Genomic DNA, 21,492 nt, shown 5'->3' on the forward strand with positions numbered 1-21,492 from the left:
GAGATGTGTGTAGGATGTTGGATTTTGAGCTAATGTAGTTCACATGAATAGCGCATACCACATTCCAAACAAGAGATCACAACACGATTTGATCTTTCTAACTCCAGTTACAGTCTCTGACCTTTAGGGAGGAAGAAAACTGTTGTCTGGGCTCTTTCTGCCTCTGCTGCAGTGGGGAGTAGATATTCTCCCTCCCTCCCTTTTATAAAAGCTACTTGTGTGGCTGGCAGTGGAAAGCCATGGTGAGATCCCAGCAGTAGCGCTGCCCCTCTGCCTGCTTGTTTTCTTGCATTGCCTGATTTGGTGTCGTTTTTCCGTGCGTATGCTGAGCCTTGGCCAAGGCTGTTTCGACATATCCAACAGTGAGCCAGCAAGGGGAAGAAGCAGTAATGTGACACCCATCGTAGACAGGAGCCAGTGCCTGCAGGCTGAAGGACACAGTATGAACTCATCTTGATTAGCTTTGTGGTGTGGGTCCATCACCACTTAATTGGCTGCCAATAGCTTCCCTAATGAAGGATGATGGATGGCGCTCAGGGGCCTGCTTGAAGGGGCCAGCCGATCAGAAGCAAGGATGCGTGCAGAAATACAGCTCTCACCTGGAAAGGACATGGGAGCTAAGCGACACGGCGGCACTCCAAGAGCCTGAGCACGGATGATTCCTCTTTTCCTTGCATCAGGACAAGCATCAGTTGTCTTCCAAGGCAGAGATGGGAATTTCTGTGGCCCTGCGTACGCTTGGCTGGTTAGGGTAATCATCTCCTGTTCCCAGCAGAGATGATCTGGTGTTTGAGAATGTTCTTTCTTGCCTTTTTCTGGTTTTGGTTAGCAAGTGTGCTTTCTCAGCCAGCCGTTGACTTAACTTCTCCAGGCTGGAAGGTCCGAAAGGTCATTCGCACTCTCCGTAACAGTCTCACTTTCTGATTTTACTTTAAATGATTCTTTGGGAGTTTGGACTTCTCTGATGTCATTAAAAAAAAAAAAAAAAATCAAAACCTTCATAAGACTGTGCAGATGAAACAAAATTGTTGTCTTAGCCCACACAGGGTATTATGCAGCCTGGCAGATCCCTTCCTTGTAGCAATAAGAAAAGGATTTGGCATTTAACCTCTTGAAATTAAACCAGAGTGTGAACTTCAATAGTTCAATCTTATCAGGGCTTTGCTAGAATAACAAATTGTGAAAAAATGTAATCATGTCTCCAATGTGACCTTGGCAGATCTGCCTCTGTGATGTGAGAGAGATTAGGTAACTCTAAGCAGATGTCTGTTTATTTTGAAAATAATAGTTATAAAATCATTTTTTTCCCCAGTTTGTTTGCACTGCCTGTGAAAGATACGACAGAGAGAATTGTGGTCTGCATGGAGCTCTCTGTAACAAGCTGCTCTATTATGCTGAGCAGTAATTGCTCTTGGAGGTTTGAGTTATCGATCTATTGGTGGGGGTTCAATTTCAGTGTAAAGACCTGTGTTCATGATTTAATTGGAGTGATTAATAACTCACTTGCAGGCTAGATGGGAATCAATACGGATTTCAAACAGCAAAAGTAGTACATTTTCTCCTGTAATGTAGTAGTTGATGGTTTATTATTTGCCCTTGTTTGATTAGTTAAAATCACAAGATTCCCTGGTCTATAGCAGTTTTGTCTGTTTAAAAGCTTACATCTGGAGTTGAGTATTCGTGCTTGCTTGCTTTCTTGTTGAGCGGGGTGTCTTTCTGATAGCTTAGTTACCTTGTTGCTTGTCTGTCACTCAGATTAGGTGTACAATATGCCATCACACATTAAAAAAACAGAACAAAACAAGAGAAACAAACCTTTAGTAACTACAAGAAGCTTTAGTAACGTTTTGTGGCCAGGGCAATAGAGTGGCTTCTACGTCACAGGTTTTTAGGCGTCCAGCATCTGCTTAGGAGCAGCGCTGAAGAGATTTAACCCTGCAGCATTTGATCCACCATTATAGCCCTAGATTAAACGCCCGTATGAAACTTTCAATCTCATTACAACGCCAGCATCCACAGTAGGTGCTTTAGCTGCAAATCCAGTTTCAGCTTTGCATTGAAATGTTGCCAGAAGCAGCATTGCTAGGAAAATGCAGTGTGACTTACTTTGGGGGATTTGAATGGTGATCCTTCTTCTTTATGCTCTGGCCCCAATCCTTGTGTTTGGCACCCATTTTCATTCAGCTCCTGCAGCTTTGGAGTGTCATCATGCATGCTTACAGCTAACATCCCTGGATAGAGCATGGAAAGCTCCCAAATCTCTAGGAATAAAACATCCCATTAAAGAACCATAGAGCAGCAAATCAGCGTCGAGTCCATAGGTCTTAATGCTGTTGCTCTCAGTTTCTAGGGGAGGGGCTGAAATCTTTCTGTGCTGCAAGCTTTCACAACAAAGGCTCTTATCTATGTAGCTGGCTAAGGAAGACATTTAGCATAGTGGTTTTGAATCTTCTTTTTGATTTGCAGAGTCCAATAAGCTTTCTAGTGGAAGTGCAGATTCCTATATGGCAAATTAATCCTAATGACAATAGACCTTTTCTTTTTGATTAACATTCACGGACATCTTGGTATGTATGTGAGCTACAGACTGAAAACACTGATCTGGATGGAAGTGTTTTATTTTTAAATAAATGTTTCTTTAGGAAATCTCTCCTACAGGTCCTGAAATTACCGGAGTAAATGTAAATTTGCCATGCTCGAGTTTTCAATTGGGTGAAAAACTGTAACCATAATGAGAGTGTAAGGAACCGGGATAGAGTGGTGGGTGCAGAGGTCAGGGCATCCTAAAGCCCTCGGCTGCATCAGCATTGCTGGAGTGGTGGTAACCAAGACACGGGCAGAGCTGGTGCTGGGGAGTGCCCACGGGACATGTCCGTGCAGGTGTAAGAGGAGAGAGGAGCTCTCTCTGCTCAGGTGTGCTCCTAACACGAAAATCGCGGAGCGTGTCAACCCTTCACTCTCGGGAATTGCTGGCTTTGTGTTAAAAATGTGAGATGCTTTCCTTGTCATGACATTATGAAAATGACTTGAAGATATTTTACTTTTAAGCTTGGGTTCTTCAGAAAGGACAGTGGGGAAAAGACACCCTTGGAAGTTAATTCTGAGGACCAAGCTGACAGCTTTTTGCCACTGTTGCTTTCTTCTAGGTTGAAAAGCTGAAGGCTTGTTACAGCCCCAGCATACAGCAATCTAGCAGGTTAAATGACTTGGGCAACACAGTTTATTAAAACTGGCAAGTGCTCGCTCCAGTTCTCTTCCTGATAGTCAAGGCTGTCTGGGAGAGTAATTGATAGTGGCAGCTGTTCGGAGGGTGTTTCAGATTGCGGCAAGACGATTTGACTTGACAGACAGCTCTGTACAAATGAACTGAGTGATAGGGGCCGAATCCAGACCGGGTTGCGGAAGGAGCTTCCCACCGAAAGCTGCGGCGGCTCTCAGTCGCGGGGACGGGCTGGGGGAGCAGCGCCGCGAACAAAGACCCGCTGCCCCGCGCGCAGGCGGCTGCGCTCGCCGCCGCGGCTTCGGAGCCAGGCGTGAGGGTTTGTGCTTACGCTCAGCTTACTTTCCTCTGTGAGGAAACACTGCAGTTATTTGTGGAAAATCCAGCAGAGGCCTATGATGGTCTGAGGAGCCCGTGTAGCAGGAGAGCATTTTTTGACACAACCTAATGTATGCAGTATACTGCTGTCACAATGGAAGTTTGGCCTTTGCTTCACAATAATGTTAAAAAAAAGGTTCACGTTACACGCCACAGAGTCTTGCAGACAGTGGTTTTACGTGCAAGTCCCAAGTCTGTCTTTATCTTAAGCTGATTTGCATTAAAATAGGTGGAGGAACTTGGTGTCCCATATGTTGGGCAGATTCTGTGTTGTAGCTCTGCTTGCCTTACCTTCGCAAACCAAGCTAATCATCTAATATCTTAAATAGCACTACCCTCCTAAAATGCAGTGAAAAAGCCATCTATATAAAAGCAAAAGCCAGCTAGGGATAAAGAATTAGCACTTAAATATTGGTTTTCACTTGTAAGCACTCTACCAGTGTCAGTGCTATCATTGCCAACGCAAAATACTTTATTCTCTCTTGTGCTTATATATGTTGCATGTCCACAGTACATTATGCAGCACTCTAAAAGCTCAATTTAAAAAAAAAAAAGAAAAAAAAACGTTTACTGAAGTTCATTGAATATGCTTCTTTAGTTATTTCTTTGGTTTGACCTACTGCTGTAAAATCATGCTCCTCTGTACTCGTTCCCCATGCTGATTGTTCAAAACTCGTCTCTGGGAGTCATCAACCAACTCTGAAATACTCAGCTTCTTGCCACATATGTCCCTGTAATTCCTGTGGTGATGCTTTTGCAGCATTTCTTGCTGGAATTGTAATATGGTGCAGGGTTCATCATAGCCAGCCTGGCCTATGTCTGTTTTCAAGGATGTGTCCAGGGTGGATAGAAAGGCTGCAGATGGTGGTGGTTGTATTTCTTGGGAAATTGCCATTGGTAAAGATGTCATTGATGGATGTAGGAAAGGAATTTCTTTCTCACATCATCCCATCACCCTTACTGTTTGAATACAACGAGGGAGACTGCAGAAAGATGTCTGAATGACTCCACTTTTTTTTTTTTTTTCAAGAGACAAAGGAAAGGCGTGCAAGCAAGATTAGATTATTTCCAATCACATTGTACGTCTGTTGACAGTCCCCTTTCAGCAGCAACCAGCAGCCTGCAAAGAGCAAGAGGCAGGGCTGGAACTGCTGTTGCCCTAAGTACTGTTTGTATAACACAGTAACTGCTTATTGGAGTTCTCAAAGCAGCCTTTACATGTTTAATCCCTTGCACTTGAGCTACTCTTAATCAGCTTGAAAGCAAATTCCTGTAACAGAAAGGTTTAATTTGTGTCTGGGACTTTCTGTATTGTATTTAGCCTGCAATGCTGTGTAGTTACACACTGGCAAGCATGTCACCCTGTGCAGCCATGGGGATGGGCAGAGCGTGTTTATTCCAATCACAGATTTTGAATTCACTGAAGTTTTCATATTGGATCCATGCTGACGGTCTTTCAGGTTCAGGTAACTCCTTCTGAAACACACTTTTTGCAGCAAATGCAACTGTAGTTGACTTTGGGGTTTCCCTTAAACTTCAACTCTTCTTTCTACAGATTTACAGCAGCAGTAGCTAAAGCTCTCTGTGCTCTTAAAAGTTGTTAAAAGTTTTCATCTTTACCAGGTTAAATTGGAATGGCATGTAGCCCAAAACACAGGGAAGTTCAAATTTTGCAACACTCCAAATGACAAATTAGTTGATCAAGGAGGCAAGAATTACTAATCCCAAATTGTTATTTTTCTTGTTATAGCCGTTTCAGCCCTTTCTTCCCTGTCTCTTGCATTCAGTCATCATTCATCCCCTCGAGATCAAGACATGTTTCACTGTCTGTTCATTTAAGAAAACCTCTCAATGGAAGAAGTCCAAAGTGTTTGGTTAGAAAATAAACAAAGTTGGCATGCTGAAAAGGGGTAGCGCTCTGCATGGTGGAGAATGGCAGATGTGATCCAGCCTTCCCATAGTATGGCTGAAACATGAATCATTGCAAGTGTCAGATTTCCTGTGAAGGGACGAGCTGAACTGACATGCGTTCAGGTTTAATTAAGGTTGAATTATTGGAGCTGACTGTCAAGTCTTAGGCAAATTGGCTCAGCCTGTTATCATTAAGCATGAAAATTACTCTAGGACTTGGTAAAAATAAACACATTTTTGCCTCTAGAACGTTGCGGTGTGGTCTGGTGGGTCTGTGCTTTTGTCAGGGCAGTTGCACTCAGCTCCGTGGGTCCATCTGCTCAGAAGGGCTAGATGAGGAGCTGAAGTACGGAAATTTCTGAAAGGATCCCGATGAAACCTGATCCAGCTTGCACAAAAGGGAATAGTCAGTTTCTTTCCTTGGGATATTTCCGTATGTGACCAGCAATCAGCCTGGTCGATTGAAAGGAACTTGAGCACACAAGAGCGTAGTTCTCTTAGGAGGGATATTCGAGCGTCCTATGGAGAAACTGCAGAGTTTGAGATCCTGATCAGAATGGGCAACATCTCTCGTTAAAATCATTAAAATTAACTTTCTGAGGGATTTCAGGGAAGGTCGCTCAGAGACTTTCATATGAATGGAGAGGAAAGTCTTGAACTGGAGATTTTTGTGATAGGTATCGTGATAAGGATCTCGTTAAGTACCTAAGAAACCAGGTAATTACAGCCTTCAAAATTCATTGTTTCTTTGGTTGCACGGGGAAAATTGCCTCAAAATTGTCAGGTTTCTGGAGACCTCTGGAATATGGTTAGCTAGTGACTGGGTATTGGAAACAGACACTGAACAGGTAGAAGTAAGTGTTGGTAGAAGAGTGTGAAAGGAAAGAAAGAAACCAGGACATGTGTATGTTCTTCAATGCCAGAGTGCGAGTAAGTCATGGGATGGCACTCCATGGAGTTAGCTTGAAGTGAAGGATCTTAAGTCTTCGCTTAGAAGTGCCTTTTGTGTTTTCTAGAGTAGTGAGACATATGGATGAGATGTATTTCCATATGAGCATCTGCTTTCCATTTTTTCCAAATCTTATTTCACCAGAGACTTAAGTGAAACACCTAGATGTGAGAAAAGTTTCCTTTTCAGAAGGTTTGACTTTCAAACTTCAGGCAGGTCCCAGTGCCTGGCGTCGCTGTCTTCCTGTCATTTTTTTCCATGGTTTGTCCTGCCTTTTTTCATGTGTGGTTCCCTTCCCTTCACCCATTGCAGTTCACCCTCAAGTCACCCACATGACGCAGCTTCTCTCTTTTGTAGTGCATCACAGCCATCAGAAGGGGAAACAGCAAAGTCACCGAAGTCACCAGGATTCGCCCACTGTCCTTCCTGTATGGTGGCTGAGAAGGCTTGGGGATTTTGCTGTCTCTCATGTGCTTCTCCACACTCGCCCATGAATTCACACCATGTCTTTCCCTTCTCAGTGCTTCTGCTTTTGCTCAACATGGCTACAAAAGGAGAGAAGATACTCACGCTCATGCCTGTAGCTTTTCTGTGGCGGGGGGGAAAGCATGTGGGTATTTTCATTGTTGTCAAGAATGAAACACAAAAACATTTCAGTACTCCAACCTGAGAGTTGCAAGTTGGCAGCAGACATTAGTCATGTACCCCTAGTACTCTAATACAGCTAGGCTGGCTGGTCAATTCAGTCAGCAAGGGAGCATGAGCTTTTGCTTTGAGAAAATTGCAAATGAGAGCTAATGCTGAAACCACAGGGAATCAATAGTTCTACATAAAACTGGTCAAACAGCTGCTTTTAATGCGGGACTTTATTGATTTGTTTTGGATCTAATTGACTTTTTACTCAACTAACTTTTGTGGTGCCAGTGTGTTTTGAATATACACCATTAGTCTACATTGCCTATAATTACACAATATGAAGTTTAACTCTGTAGGAGGAGGCCTGTTGGATGGAAAGAGCTAATAGGCTCTCAGGAAACCTATGGTCAGGAATGAAACCCAATTGCTTTTAATGGGTAGCTCCTGAAAAACAGTGGGATCTACAGCTGTGAATACACTTCCTCCAAAATGCACAGTGTGGGTACCCCTGGCTTGACTAGTCAATGACAATTTTTCGATTGTTAGTAATAAAATCTGAGGAAAATTTACAAACATAGGTGACATTATTAAAAAAAAGTGCACAAGAGCAATGAGAATTTTATTTTAGAAATAAATTCTTTGTCACTCTAAATAACATTGGAACCAAGTCTAGTTACATCTCAAAACCAGGGTACCTGTGATGCTTGAACTCACATTTGAACAAGAAATTTACTGAAATGAGAGTTAGCCTTATATTTGTTGTAGGGAATAATTTAGGACCTCCAGACATTGTGTCAAACCTGTAAAGATGTATAAGGTGCTGGAAAGTACAGGGTTGATTGCACTTGCTGCCAGCCAAAGCACTGGTGTTTGGAAAGGCTTCTATTCCTGTTATTTGTGGGTTTGAGGCCACAAGTCCTCAGACATCTTCAGCTGATAAATATAGTTCATATGTTTCCATTTGTTTTCTTCTCACATTCTGAATTTATATAAACGGAGTGAGTGAGTAATTGATTGATTGATTGATTGAGGAAGGAAATGGTGCAATGGTGAGAGTGCAAGCAGAGCCAGAAGCAGTGTGGGAAACTGCCTTTTATGTCAAGGAAGGAGATGCCATCATTATGTGGGCATCTTCTGTACAGAAAGTGAGCTGGTGTGCTACAGGCTGTGATTCGTCACTGTCCTCCTCTCACCTAGTGCCGGCATGGTGGTGCTCAAGTCGTCGAGGCAGCAGCAGTGAGGACTCTGGCCTCGCATAGGCTGCATTCGCAAACGCCTGGTTAGAGCGTCTGCATGGCCAGAATTAGCTCGCGGTGTGTGTTTTGTGTTATTTCCACACCTCCTACATCAGGAACTGGCTCAGTCCTTTGATGAGACGGGAAAATTTCAAAGGTGGAATTTGTTTGTGAGGGTGTTGGGAGCATGTTAATGAGTGTAGGTAGCATCTCTTGCATGTCTGCAAGCCAGCTAAACGCAAACAACCCCCAACACGTTCTGGTGGATAATAAAGGCATGTATCCTAAAAGTCAGTTAGAAGTGCTGCATGCGCACGGTGGGGTGTGTGCATGTGAAACACATGGACAACACTAGTTCTCGTAACACATGAACAGCTTTTCTTGTAATTGTGGGTATATGTGCACTCAAGGATACACAGATGATGTCGAAAAGGGAGTTACAGTGGGAGGTGCATCATGTTCATGTTGGTCCTTTCGGTTGTCTTCGACATTTTGGATACTCCTTGATCTGAAATATGTGTCCTTTCCTCCCTTTTCCCTTTTTCCTTTCTAGCCTTTTAGCCCTTTGGGCTGCCTTGTTTAGCTTAATTTGGAAAAAAGGAAATACTTGGCACTTAGAAGGAGTAATTCCATATGGAATTCTCACTGTAGGTGCATTTTGCAAGGTGGCAGCGTTCCTGGTAGTCTTGACATGCCATGCATACAGGTGTGTGCCATACTTAGGGTGAGCAGGACTGCACTTGGGTGCTCACTGCACTTCTGACTGGATTTTTTCAGCCTTCTCTGTTCTGTTCTTCCACACAAGTGTGTGGCTGGGGAACCGCAATGTCGGAGCTTCACTGCAGAACTGGCCCATCCTTTGCTACACAAAGATCCCCGGTAGCCTCCTCCCTAGAAGCCAGGTGGGGTTACCATTAATGATTAGTGCTTGGGTCACAGTGCATTGTAGCTGGAGTTGAGTCTCAACACAATGTAGATGACCTTGAAAGAGTGTTGAGAAACTGAAATGTCTTAATGATCAGGCTTGTGTTCGTGAGTTCATTATCAGCCTTAAAACTTATATTGAGCAGGAAATACTGTAGAAGTAACTTGAGACACATTCATGCTCCTACTGTACGTAACCTTGGAACTCTGTAGAAGTCACAAAGCTGCATGTTCTTTGTAGTACGCATTCATTTAATGACAGCTAAGTCTCTTACACACATGCTAACAAGTACTGTAGACTGGCCAGTCAAGGACAGCGGAAGGACAGACACACAAACACACATCCCTCTTGTAGCAGCAGTGCTCCCACGATGCTCCCACGAACTGAAACATGACTTGTTTTTTCTCAGGCATACGTTCTACCAAGCAGAGAAACAAAAGCAGACCTTTCAGCATGCGCTTTGTTCTTTTTCTCATTGCTCCATAAGGTCCCACCTTGAATGACAAGCCAGAAGCAAAAGCAGCCAATGTCCCAAAGGTGTCTGGGCTAGAGCGGAGCCGGGAACTGAGCACCGACGTGCCCTTCGCCCTGCCTATCCCCAGCCCCCAGCCAGTAGCTGCCGTTGTGACTTCTACTTCCTCAGCGCCCACGTCAAGCGCCAGAGCGAGCCCACTGTTGAAGAAGGAGCCAGTGATTTCAGCACCAGCACCACCAAGGCTCACGCCTCAGCCGCAGCCTCGGCCACAGTCACAACCTCAACCTCGGCCGCAGTCGCAGCCTCAGTTAATACCTGAGCTTCGGACCCAGCCTCCGAGTCACATCCCTCCACCTCTCAATTACCAAGTGCATCACCAGGTGGCCCACAACGGACTCAATAATATCAGGTAGGGGAAAGGGATACTCGTGTCGTCTTTGTGCTACTGCTGGGCTAAAGCTTGTTTCAAATGGGTTAGAAATTGCTGGGAGGCGAGACAAGAGCAGTCTTACTTAAGTCTGTGTAAGATGCTCCGTGTTTCGGTTCTTGGACTTTCCGTGCTGACTCCACAGGCTGGATTTTCCAGCAGTGGTGGATAACTGCATTTGAAACATGGTGATAAATGCTCCCTTTCTGGGAGAAAGGCGTGTGTAACTGTGGGGTAAAGTTCCTTTAGGTCCGGTTTCAAGTGGAGTTTTGCACAGTCTTGTCTGAGCTGGCTAGTTCTTGCCTTAGAAATTTAAGGTGGATTGAGTTTGAGCAACTCCCTTGTTTCATATTGAGAAAGACTTCCATTGAAGTAGGTTTGTTCATGATTATCACAGTTTTTTTGGTTCACCAGCATCAAAAGAGGGATATCTGTATCAGAAAATGCTCTGTGCTTTAGAACAGGGCTTCCGTGTAGGCTGAGAAACCTGCGTCAATCTGACATGTTCAGATCTAGCAGGAGGCTTAGCTTCGCTGTTTAAATTGCCTCCATCCAGTAAGTAGGAAGGGTGAAAATGGTATGGATAAAACGTTTCTAAAGAAAAGAGTTTAGCCAGTCAACTGGAACCTGTGTAGTCTTTTTGTTGGTACAGAAAATACGCCTTGCTTCCCAGACCAGAAGAACTAGGCTAGTTTAAACAAGATGAGAAAACTGATTTAAAACATAATATTTTGCTGCACAAAGGTCAAAATACAAATACAGAGGGCTGCCATCAATGTGTATTTCATAGTATCCTGCGTACTTAAGCTCTGTTGTGGTTTTACCCTGTAAATGCCACCATAGTATAAATGATTAATAATATTTCAGAGTACTCAAGATATCTCAGAGGTTTAGATTGCAACAAATAATTGGTATTGTGGGAATTACACTAAATAATAACTGCAATGATAGTGCCTTTCACCCCACAAAACTTAGATCGCTTGCAGTGAAGTAATAATAGTAGAAGAAGATGTAAAATACAGAATCATTATGAGAAAAAATTATTAACATGGTGCGCATTTGCATGCGTGTGTGAATATAACTACACAGCATGCACAGCAGATACAACTTGGTTCCAACATCACTCATGCTATGCAACTCTGTGCACCCAGAGCAACAGAAAAAGGAATTAGAGTGATTGCATCGTATGATCACAAGGACGCACATGGCCACCACAAGGTCATCAGAGGCTAAACAAAGGTGCAAAATCCATCTGCCGCTGTGGCCTTCATCAGTATCTCGTAGATAGCTCTGAGGATTGTAACTTGCTCAAACAGCAGAGGAAATGTCACTCCAGAGAGCGCAAGCCCCGTCCTGCCCTGTTGGAGAAGTTCATTAAGATTCGTTCCTTTCTCCACTGCGATTAAGAAAAACAAAAACAGAAGTTTGGGGAGATCAGTGTTACATAGCTGTGTTGCTTCTGGTAGTGTATTTCTTACACTGTTTCAGTCTTGTATTGTAACACACTCTCTCTCTTTCTCTCTCTATCTCTCTCCCCGCTCTTCCCCCTATCTTTTTCTCTCTGCAGCCGGAGCAGCAGTGCTAGCAGTGCAACAAGCATCAGCCTCCCGAAACACCTTCCTCTCTCTCCCCAGATTCCTCCGCACCATTCCTCCGGCCCCGCTCTGCCCCTCTCCATCTCTAATCTTGCTACCTCGCACTTCTCTCTCAGATCGCAGACCCAACACCAGCACCATCCGGCCATGTTTGCCACCCCACCCACGCTGCCACCTCCACCAGCGTTACCTACCAACAGCCTCGTGATACCAGGTCACCCTGCGGGTAGGTTTCCTTCTTCTTCCAGGGCTGATCTGCCATGCATGCGCTGGAGGGTGTTGAGAGATGGGCTGGCTGGTGGGCAGGTAAAATAAAGTGACGCAGACCCCTCGGCGGGCAGTGTGTGCTGGAACTGTGAGAGTGCTCGTGAAACAGGTAGGAGACCTGGACGTGCTTTACCAGATGAGAGATTGTAGAGACACACTCTAGCTTCCTATAAGAACTCTTCAAAACAAATTTTTCCAAAAAAAAAAAAAAACCTCCTTTCCAGGGCATGAGTTGTCCAGTGTGGCATTCCACAGTCATCAGACATTTTTTAGATTAACAAAGGCCTGATATACAGTTTGCCATTCTCCCCTTCTTCCTCCCCACTGTAATGAAAGCTGCTGCTTTTAGAACTGTCCTTAAAAAACTGTTTCTAATCGTCCCAGAAAGTTGTTCTAGCTGAACACCTTTCCCCCTGTCTGGTCCTTCAACAAGCAGCACATCCTGCTGGCAGAGCAGGATCCTCTGCCTGCAGCAACCCAAACTCTCTGTGTGCCCATGGCTCCTTGGCCTTTGTGTCTGAGGCAGAGACAGCTCAGCTGACAAACTGCTGTTCAGCCCTCACTATCTTTGCGTCCTTTTAAAAAGTTTCCTTTGTTCACCGTGGCCCCCATTCTGTTGTCGCTTCTGCCCTAAATGCCCTGTTTATAGCTTATCCATTAGCCTACAGCTGTCCCTGGAAGAGACCCTGGCAGCTGGAGACTTCCCTGCAACTTTCGCTTGCTGGGGCCTCCTTTTGATCTGGCATTTGACTCCACAACTAACTCAGCAGGGATTAAACAGGACAAGCATTTTGCAAAAAACGCACCCTCTGTTTCCTATGAAATCAGTTAAAGGAATAAGGAGAGAGCAGATTTGCTGTGGAAAAATCTGATGGCCCTGCATCCCCTTTTTTTCTTTCAGGAGCTAAATAATGTCCCATTTTTTATAGCTGCTTCTTTAAATGAAAGAAAAATGTGAATTCATCCAAAGCGAGCTCTCAGAACGATGATAGACAAAAGTGCCGCGGGTTCCTAGCCAGAAGCAGGACCACATAGGCCAAAGCTGCCGGCTTTCACAGGCCCTGGCACCATCTAGAATTTCAACCACATGGTTGGGAAGATGTTGGCAGCACTGTGGGAGACCTATTCATTGCTTCCCCTGTTTAAGGCAAAAGGACTACTGTGATGGAGACTTTCAAAGTATTGCAAAAGGAAATAGCAATGCGCTCACTAAAAGCATGATATTGCAGTCAATGAAAGCAAGTATGTTTTCACCATTAACTTCAGGAGGTGCAAGATCAAGTGACCTATTCACATTCAGCAGCTTGCCAGGAAATGGTAACAGTCTTGCTCCTACTAAAAGGATTTCTCCTGCAATTTAAGCAGGAGAAGCCTAAGTTAGCGGAGGGAAAGGTCTGGGCGTCTAACCCTGCAGACAGTGAAATGCCTCTTGTCTGCATTATATGAAATGCCTGCAAACTGGCACATCATAAAATCGATACAGAGCGCTACAGAGCCAGGAGCTTCTGTTGTCATTCACATAAAAGTTTCTTAAAAGCAAACAATATTACTGAGCAGCCCTAAAGAGCTAGGATCCAACTGCCGCTAGCAGCATAGTCCTTGTTGTGCTGTTCGAGTGCCTGTGTCCTCTCAGTAAAAGCACCAGCTTAGAAAAGCCATCAGAGAGTGTATGGCCCTTTGAAGTCTCCTTTTTGTCATGTTTTTCTCCCCCCTCTTTGGAGGAAAATGTGCTCTTCCTTTAAATTTACTTTGGCATGCTTGTCGCTGTTACTGAGAAGAGGAGCAGAGCACGTGCATTCACTGGTGGTACAAATTCAGGTCTCTGAATAACAAGAGCGCACTTCTGGTGGCATTTCTTCCCTTTGAAACCTAAAGCAAGTTATACAAGTGACTTAGGAGCAACCCTCGTGTGGGCTGCTGTCCTCTACTCAAGGGCACCAAGGTTGGCCCTGATGTAGGATACACAGAGGAAACAGCGGCCCTTCTGTCTTCTCCTCTGAACATGAGGGTACCTAGCAACATTAGCAGGATTGGCCTTTTTCTGCCATGCCCACCTCATGTGCGCACACAGAGCAGTAGTGTTTGGGCATTCAAAGGGCTGCTCAGTCACTCTACTCCTAGCTGTGGTGTTACATGGCCAGACCCGTGGGACGAGGCATCACTGGTAGGCACAAGAACTTAGTTCTGATCCTAGCATTGCCCAGAGCCCCTCACAAAGCTGGGTTATTTCTCGGCAGTCCCATCCTTACTATGAAGCAGTCACTCCTAGAAGTGCCACACTGCTTTTTCCAAACGTCTCCGGGCCTTTTCTTTTCCTGACAAAGGCCAAAGTTGTGGTACAGGGCTATGGGCTGGAGCCAGCTGCAAATCTATCGGTCTGACTTTAAGTCTCTTAAAGAAATTGGATATCAGAGCACTTACAACTGCCAACTCGCTTTTATCTCTCCCTCCAGAAAAGTGGATTATCTTGATGCTAACAGAAGGATTCAGTTTCTTTAAGTCATGCCAGATCTAAATGCGTAAACACACACACACACACGAAATCGTACTCATATTCTCTAAAGAGGTTAGGTTTTGGACCTAAGTGCTTTCAGCCTAGGTTTTTTTTTTCTTCTTTGCTTGCTTCAAGGAGAACCTATTATAGACTTTTTTGCTCCAGTGCCTTAGGCTTCAGTATCACAAGTATATGTACTTTCTGCTTTTGTATTAATCATTATAAAGATTGTAGCAATACACAGTACCTGCTTTTAGCAGTACAACTATTACTGAAAAGCAAATGACTTAGGCACCCCAAACTTGCTTTCAAAAGTGACTTTCAATAGGATGTAGGCTTCTAAGTGGTAGTAGAGCCCTTGAAATTCCCCATCAGAGGGCCTGTTTTTAAAGATCTTAACCATGTCACTTCAGAAAGTGATTGATTTAGAAATTTCTAATGTTACTCTAAAAAATTTAAGTAAAAGAAATGCCTGCAGAACATGAAATAAAACTTTAAAGCGCATGTATTCTTTTGCCCCGTTATATTCAGTGCTGTAGCTTAAAATGGGTGTTACACTAAAAAAGTTCACGCAAGTTCAGAAGCAAGTAGGTCAGTCAGGAATGGGTGTATGTCACCCACAGCTGATGACACAGGTTGCTCTCGGCTCAGAAAACGTCTAACTTGTTGGGTGCTGATTCCTCTTTGAAATTCTTAGGCAAAATTACAGGTGGATTTAATTGATACCAGCAGACATTTATGGGGAAGCAGACATTTGTCCTTATTGTCCTCAGTCACGTCATTTCTAAAGTGCTGGTATCTTCCACTGCCCTAAACCACATTCAAATTCAGTGCAAGCTGGTTCTTCCAGAGGAAGATGCTGAGAAGGGGCCACGTGTCTTACGGTGGAACATTTTATTTTCTGCAGTCACTGCAACCTTCATGAGATGTCGAGCCATTTCAGTGTTTCTCCTCTTCCCACTGATTCCTCCTCCATGTTTTCTCATAGGAGAAAAGCCTGGAGGCAAGGACAAAAAATGACAATTATAGCCTGTTAGAAATTGAGGACAGGACCGCTTAGTATTTAAGATCTCAAAAAAACCTTACTTGCAAAGAAGGCCTCAATTTGTAGGATGGATGTTCCTGGCCACTGTGTGCATGTCCTGGGGCTGAGAAGGGGGAGAATGGCACAGGGAGCCATTGAGAAATGGCCATGCGAGCAGGCAGTTTCCAGCCGCCCAAATCCGTGGTTATCTCGTGGCATTGTAGATCTTGTCAAAGTTTTACCTCTTAAGTACGCACGTGTTAGAGCGTAACGCGCGTCTTAGGCCCACCGTCCGTCTTCAGCGTACGCGTGTGCTTCTGAATTGCACACCTCTGCGGGAAGCAGGTCAGTATCACTCGTTTTAGAGCGAGCCGTTGTCCTCGAGGGCGCTCCCCGGCATCTCGCTGGCGCGGGAAGGTCCGGCCGGCGGGCCGCGAGGCCGGCGGGCCGCGAGACCAGCGCGCCGAGGTCCGTTCCCGGAGACGCCTGGGTGCCGTGGCCGTCCGGTGCCGGGGAGGAGGAGGAGGAGGAGGAGGAGGAGTAGCCCGTCGGGCGGCGGAGCTGCGCGGGGGTAGCGGGGCCGCGGTCGGGGGGCCGGGGGCGGATGCTTGCTGACGCCCCCGATGATGTTTTCTGCTGTGATGACTCATGGTGTTCTCTCTTGTCTTTAGATACCAGCCTGTTGATATCATTCAACCAACCAATCATGTATTGCCAGCCTCATTCGGGGATTCTGATTGGTACTTTGTCACAGGCATCTCTCTTACCTCCACCAATGAGTCCTCACGTAGAAAACCACCACAGCATGACCTGCAGAAACAGGGAATGCCAGGTGAATATTGACTCTTTCTCCTCCGTCTTTGTGGTACTCACAGGCCCACGGGCCTCTGTGTCTTTTTTTTTTCTCTCTCTCTCTCCTCTAGATCACGAACTGCTCAGGCAAGAGCTGAACAACCGGTTTTTGGTTCAGAGTTCGGACCGGGCCGCTGCCTCACTTGGCCCGGTGCCGCTGCTGAGAGCGGAGTTTCACCAGCACCAACACACGCATCAGCACCAACACACCCACCAGCACACATTCACTCCTTTTCCATCCAGCTTGCCCCAGACGCCGCTCATGCCGCCCTCTGCACCTCCCATGGTGCGTACCCCAGCCCAAAATGTGAGGATAAGTAGAGCATCTCTGGTCAAAAAGCCTAACCCGCTCTTGTCAAACAAAACCCAGTCCTCTTCATTTCAGCCAGGCGTGATGTCCCTGCTCTTCCGACCTGGAGGTCTGGAGAGACAGGCCCAGCACTCCCAAAGGGACCCCCTTTCCACCCAGAGCGTCTACACTGACCCTCCAGGTCCCCCACGCTGCTACCCGTGAGCAGATACCGCACCCGTGAGACGAGTCCAGAGCCCCTTTAGTTTCCCTATTCGTGTGTCCTGCCGTGTGTTTCTATTTCCCCTTTCCCAGAGCCAGGTGCCGTGACACACCAAAACACACCAACAAGGACACCGCAAGATGGGTGGCCTCCAGTCCCAAATGCAGTCCCCACAACTGTTCGTTGCGGGGCGGACTGTACTTGCTTACCCCGAGCTCTCACCATAGTGCAGCATCTCATCTGATACGAGTTTTGTCCCTCTTCCTCCTGATTCCCTAATCTGTATCGATTTTGGCATTTATTATTTGATTACATCAACAAGCACTAATTTGTGTGTGGCTGGTTCTTCTTGTGGGAGAGATCCTCCTGGCCATGTGATAAGCGTTAGCATTTTGCCGTTGAATTTGCTTGTAACACGATGGGACTTTGCTGCAGCTGTTACAAAATGGTTAGAGATCTGCTACAAATGGATTTTGTCAGTGCTTTAAAACGCACTCTCTCCCCATTTCTGACAATTACTTTGTGAGATTGAAAGAACAAGATTCAGCTTTTTTTTCTCCCTCTCAGTTTCACACTGTGTCGAAAATGTAGGAACAACCCTCTTCTGCTAAGGCTAGCCAAAGCCAGGAGTAACAGCAAAAGCAGCATTTGGGAAGAACTACCAAGAACTCAAGGAGCATGATGTTTCTCACTTTTCTTTCCCACTGCTGACTGCCCGATGACATTCTTGGGTTGTAATCTGCTTAGCAGCAAGACAATTAAAAGTAGTATCATCCACCCAAAATCCAGCCCCAGGTGTTTGCTCAATGTACTCCTGTGTAAACACCTTCTCTTCTTTTCTTGGTCTGTGTAAAACAATCTTGAAACTTTTCTCACAAACCTCCTGTGTTATTTAAGAATCCTGATATCCGATCCTGCGAACAGCTCCCTCCCCTCCCACCCATGCCCGTTGATGTCAGCCTTCATCGCAAAAACAGCTTGCAAGGCTCTTTTGTTATATTTCACTCACATCTTCTTATATTCCACTAGATCAGGTCTGCTAATCCCAACACCAGAGAAGAGTGTTGAAATTTACAGCTGCATGTGTTTGGTAATTTATGGTATTTACACTGGAGGGGACATGGCTCCAGTAATAACTGTAATTAATGAAATTACAAATCTACTCTCCTGCACATAGAGGAGTGTGAAACAGCAGCTGACTTGCCAAATAAGCAGCTTTTCATGGGGTCTCACAGCTCCCTTCCCTGGCTTCTTCCCCACTCCCTCCTCCCCAGCAGAATGTACATACTGTTCAAAAATGCAACGTATATATGCTTTGTTTTTGCTTCCAAGGTGGTATAGGACAAATGGTCATAATAATAAGTATGGGTCACAGAACGCACACATGGAGGTGTTAAAACCCCGTGCTGGAACAGAAAAGGTTAACCATCACCTTTTCTCTGGGGCACTCTTCTCTTTTGCAGGGGAGGGGGAATATATAGGTATTTGTGCATCTGAAGCAGTTAAGCCCTTTTCCAAACGATTTTGGCACTTACAGGAACCCAGAAAATGGGGAATTGGTATTGCTTGCCCCACAGTAGACATTGGGGTGTAACGGAAAACGTTCCCTACTTTCTAGTCTGTGACCTAGTTCAGTGCTCCAGAGGCACATCCCAGATCTAGACCTGGAGCTGAACCTCCCTGTGTTTCGCTGTGCTGCAGTGTCGGGACTGCTGTCTTCATAGTGAAGGAACCTCTTCACATAGTGCCTGCAAACAGGGTTCTGCAGTGAGACTCGGCAGCACCCAGCACAACCCAGGGGCTAGCACCTTTCCATCTCCGTTAGCTTTGGGAAATCAGTCAGTTCCCTGATGGGAGAGTATGGAATAACCAGTCAGTTCTGCTCTGTTAAATGCTGTACAAACGGGCCACGATTATTTGTCTGTATTGAAGTCCTGATGTGTCTGCTACTGCCGAAACCAAACTCACCTGTTTCCTTTTTTTTTCTCTTTTCTTTCCAGTTTGACAAGTACGCTCCCAAATTAGACAACCCTTACTTTCGACATTCCAACGTGAGTGCTTACCTTTCTAGGTGGTGTCTTTGTTAATGGTTCTGCTTGTACTTCTTTTGCTTGTTTTCGATTGATCAATAATGTTTTGATTCATTCATTCCTAAAGCTCTTTTTCCGTCTTGATTTTTTTTTTTTTTAAGGTACAAAATTTTCTTTGGGCTTTTTTTTTTTTTTTTAAATCTTTGTCTGCTGCATTTTTGCTGCTGCGGCTCTATACTGCTGTGCCTGGGATGGCAGGGAATGCGCAGAAATGGCTACATGAGTGGTCATTGCAGTATCTTTGCAGCTGGTGCTTCTCACAGTGCAGCAGCCCGGAGTGCATGGCTCTATCACAAGATTTTGCTCAGGTCACAGGAGTAAGTCAGACTGGTGGTTTCTTCCTGGTGCTCCCCACTGCTCCAAAGCACAAAAACTTCCATCTTTTAGGACTTGTAAAACTGCTGTATGTGCTCAGGAGAGGCCTAAGCAAAACTTAACCCAATGTACACAACTACAAGGTGGTGTGCATGTTGCCTGTGGTTAGTGTGCAATGCAGCATCTTGTGGTTCTTTTTTGCTTTGAAAATTAAAGCAGGTCACATTTCAAAATGGGGTCAATTTGTTTGCTACTGCAGAAAAATGCAAAGTTAACCAAAAGTGAACATAAAACCCAAATTATTCCGATTCCTCTAAAAATGGTGAATGCTCTGTGCTTCCTGCAATAGTCCACAAATTTTAAAGGCACACTTGTTCAGCACTACCTAGAAAATTAATCAGATGAGCGCATTTTCCAAGTTTTGGCTTCGCTCTTAAAAATTTTGAAAGCAAATTTAGTGTGTATTTTCACTGTGGCACTCATTCAACACAGTACTATTTTTGTATGTGCCAGGCTTGGCACCTACCTCCATTATTGTTCAAGTTGTCCTGTGACATAAGCATCTCTTTTTCTTTTGTAGTTCTTTCCAACCTATCCTCCAGCAATGCCTGGAATGCCACCCATGCTTCCACATTCAGGTCCCTTTGGGTCACTTCAGGGAGCATTTCAACCGAAGGTACAAACTTCTTCTTATGAAGGCTTTGTTCTTTTGCTGGGAGAGAAACTGTATTCAGAGTTGCGTCTCTGGTGATTTAGTAGCACATGATTTAACTAGCAGAAGTGCAGCACAAGGTTGGAAGCAATCACCCCACAGATCTGTGAGCATCCTCTGCACAAAGCAGCCAACACTTTAGCAGAAATTTTCTCTTGGCACTACAGATCATTCCTTGGAAAAGGATGTAGTGGTTCACTTGGGAGGTCAACTGAAACTGGAGGAGAAGCATACAGTCAAATGCATTATTTGATTGAAATATTTACAGCTAATAATAGACCTATGAGTCTCAAATCATTTTATAAATTTAACGGTCTGAGATTGCAAAAGATAAACTGTGTTTATTCCCAGAAGAAAATGAGAAATTGACTGTACAAGTGTGGGAACAATAGGGAGAGACTGCTGTAAATGGGTAGAGCAATTTGAAGGAGCTGCATTTTTATTCCCAGCTCCAACACTGTCTGACCTTGGGCAAGTCGCTTAAATCTTCTGTTCCTCAGCTTCCTCATCTATAAAGTTATCTTGCAGTAGGTTTTGTAAGGGTTGATTAATACCTGCAAGCTTCTTTGAGATAGTGTGTTTGAAAGGTGCACTGCAACTGTAACATATCATTACAACTAGCACTGATTGGCATTTGGAAATGTTGCCATGATAACCACCATTTTTGACGAATTCTGTGGTGTGCACTGCTTTTTTTTTCCTCCCCGACTTGTTCTTTTCATTAACTATTTGTAAATGTACAGAAACTGTTAAATCTCTCCAAACAAGAAAGATGCATCATATCTTTATAGTATTTGTTTTAAAATGGAGCATTTACTTCATTTGTAAGGTAATGTGTTTAGCTTCCTTACCTACTGTGATTTTAGAGATTTCTTATCTTGAACTGCATTTCCATAGAGCTCTGCTACCGTGTTAGAAGACTTGAAGGACCAGCACTGTAGCCAGCCCATTTCTGTTTGCATTTGGAAGGTCATTTCCATAAGCATACCAAGCAGGGCTGTGGGGTGTACTTCTCACTGACATCGGTGGAAGTCCGTAATTAACAGCTGCTGCAAATAAGGCCTCTTACAACCTTCCCACTTATTTTTTTTTAATGGAAGCTGGAGTATTTCCTCAGTGCCTATCGAATCCCTTACACTATTTTATTTTCTGGATACCTTACAAATAGCAAAGTCTCTAAAATGGCTTTTTTCAACAAGAGTGCTGTATGTAGTGGCTACAGGCATTGAAGAGGAACAGTTGCATCTAAGCAGAGGGAGCAAGAGGGACCGAACATAGCTATCCCTTGATGGAGTTTGTCCACCAGTGTTAATTATTGCTATTCTTGCAAGGGATGCCAAGGGTTCCCTACAGACCTCAAGTTGTCAGGGTGTGAACTTGACTTCCCAAGAAAAGGAGCTCCACAGATAAGGTGGAATTGGCAAAATTTGATAGGGTTCGGTTTTGCCATAAGGCTACTGTTAATGAGGAGCTTC

At 44.7% G+C, this 21,492-nt stretch overlaps 1 protein-coding gene across 18 annotated transcripts in view; it reads left to right on the top strand.

The window, feature by feature from the left end:
- The window catches only part of FBRSL1 (fibrosin like 1), a 558,190-nt gene that overhangs the window by 521,066 nt on the left and 15,632 nt on the right, over positions 1-21,492 (top strand). For 7 of the 18 annotated variants that reach the window (XM_069794967.1, XM_069794959.1, XM_069794964.1 and 4 more), the window contains 5 exons: positions 9,742-10,138; positions 11,724-11,977; positions 16,460-16,695; positions 18,901-18,951; positions 19,886-19,981. In XM_069794967.1, coding sequence (XP_069651068.1) covers positions 9,742-10,138; positions 11,724-11,977; positions 16,460-16,695; positions 18,901-18,951; positions 19,886-19,981 — 1,034 coding nt within the window. Of the gene's footprint in view, positions 1-9,741; positions 10,139-11,723; positions 11,978-16,207; positions 16,696-18,900; positions 18,952-19,885; positions 19,982-21,492 lie in introns of all 18 variants that reach the window. The other 11 variants (XM_069794971.1, XM_069794972.1, XM_069794973.1 and 8 more) reach the window with 6 other exon arrangements.

This window comes from Haliaeetus albicilla, chromosome 10, assembly GCF_947461875.1.
Source record: "Haliaeetus albicilla chromosome 10, bHalAlb1.1, whole genome shotgun sequence".
Classification (NCBI taxonomy): Eukaryota; Metazoa; Chordata; class Aves; order Accipitriformes; family Accipitridae; genus Haliaeetus; species Haliaeetus albicilla.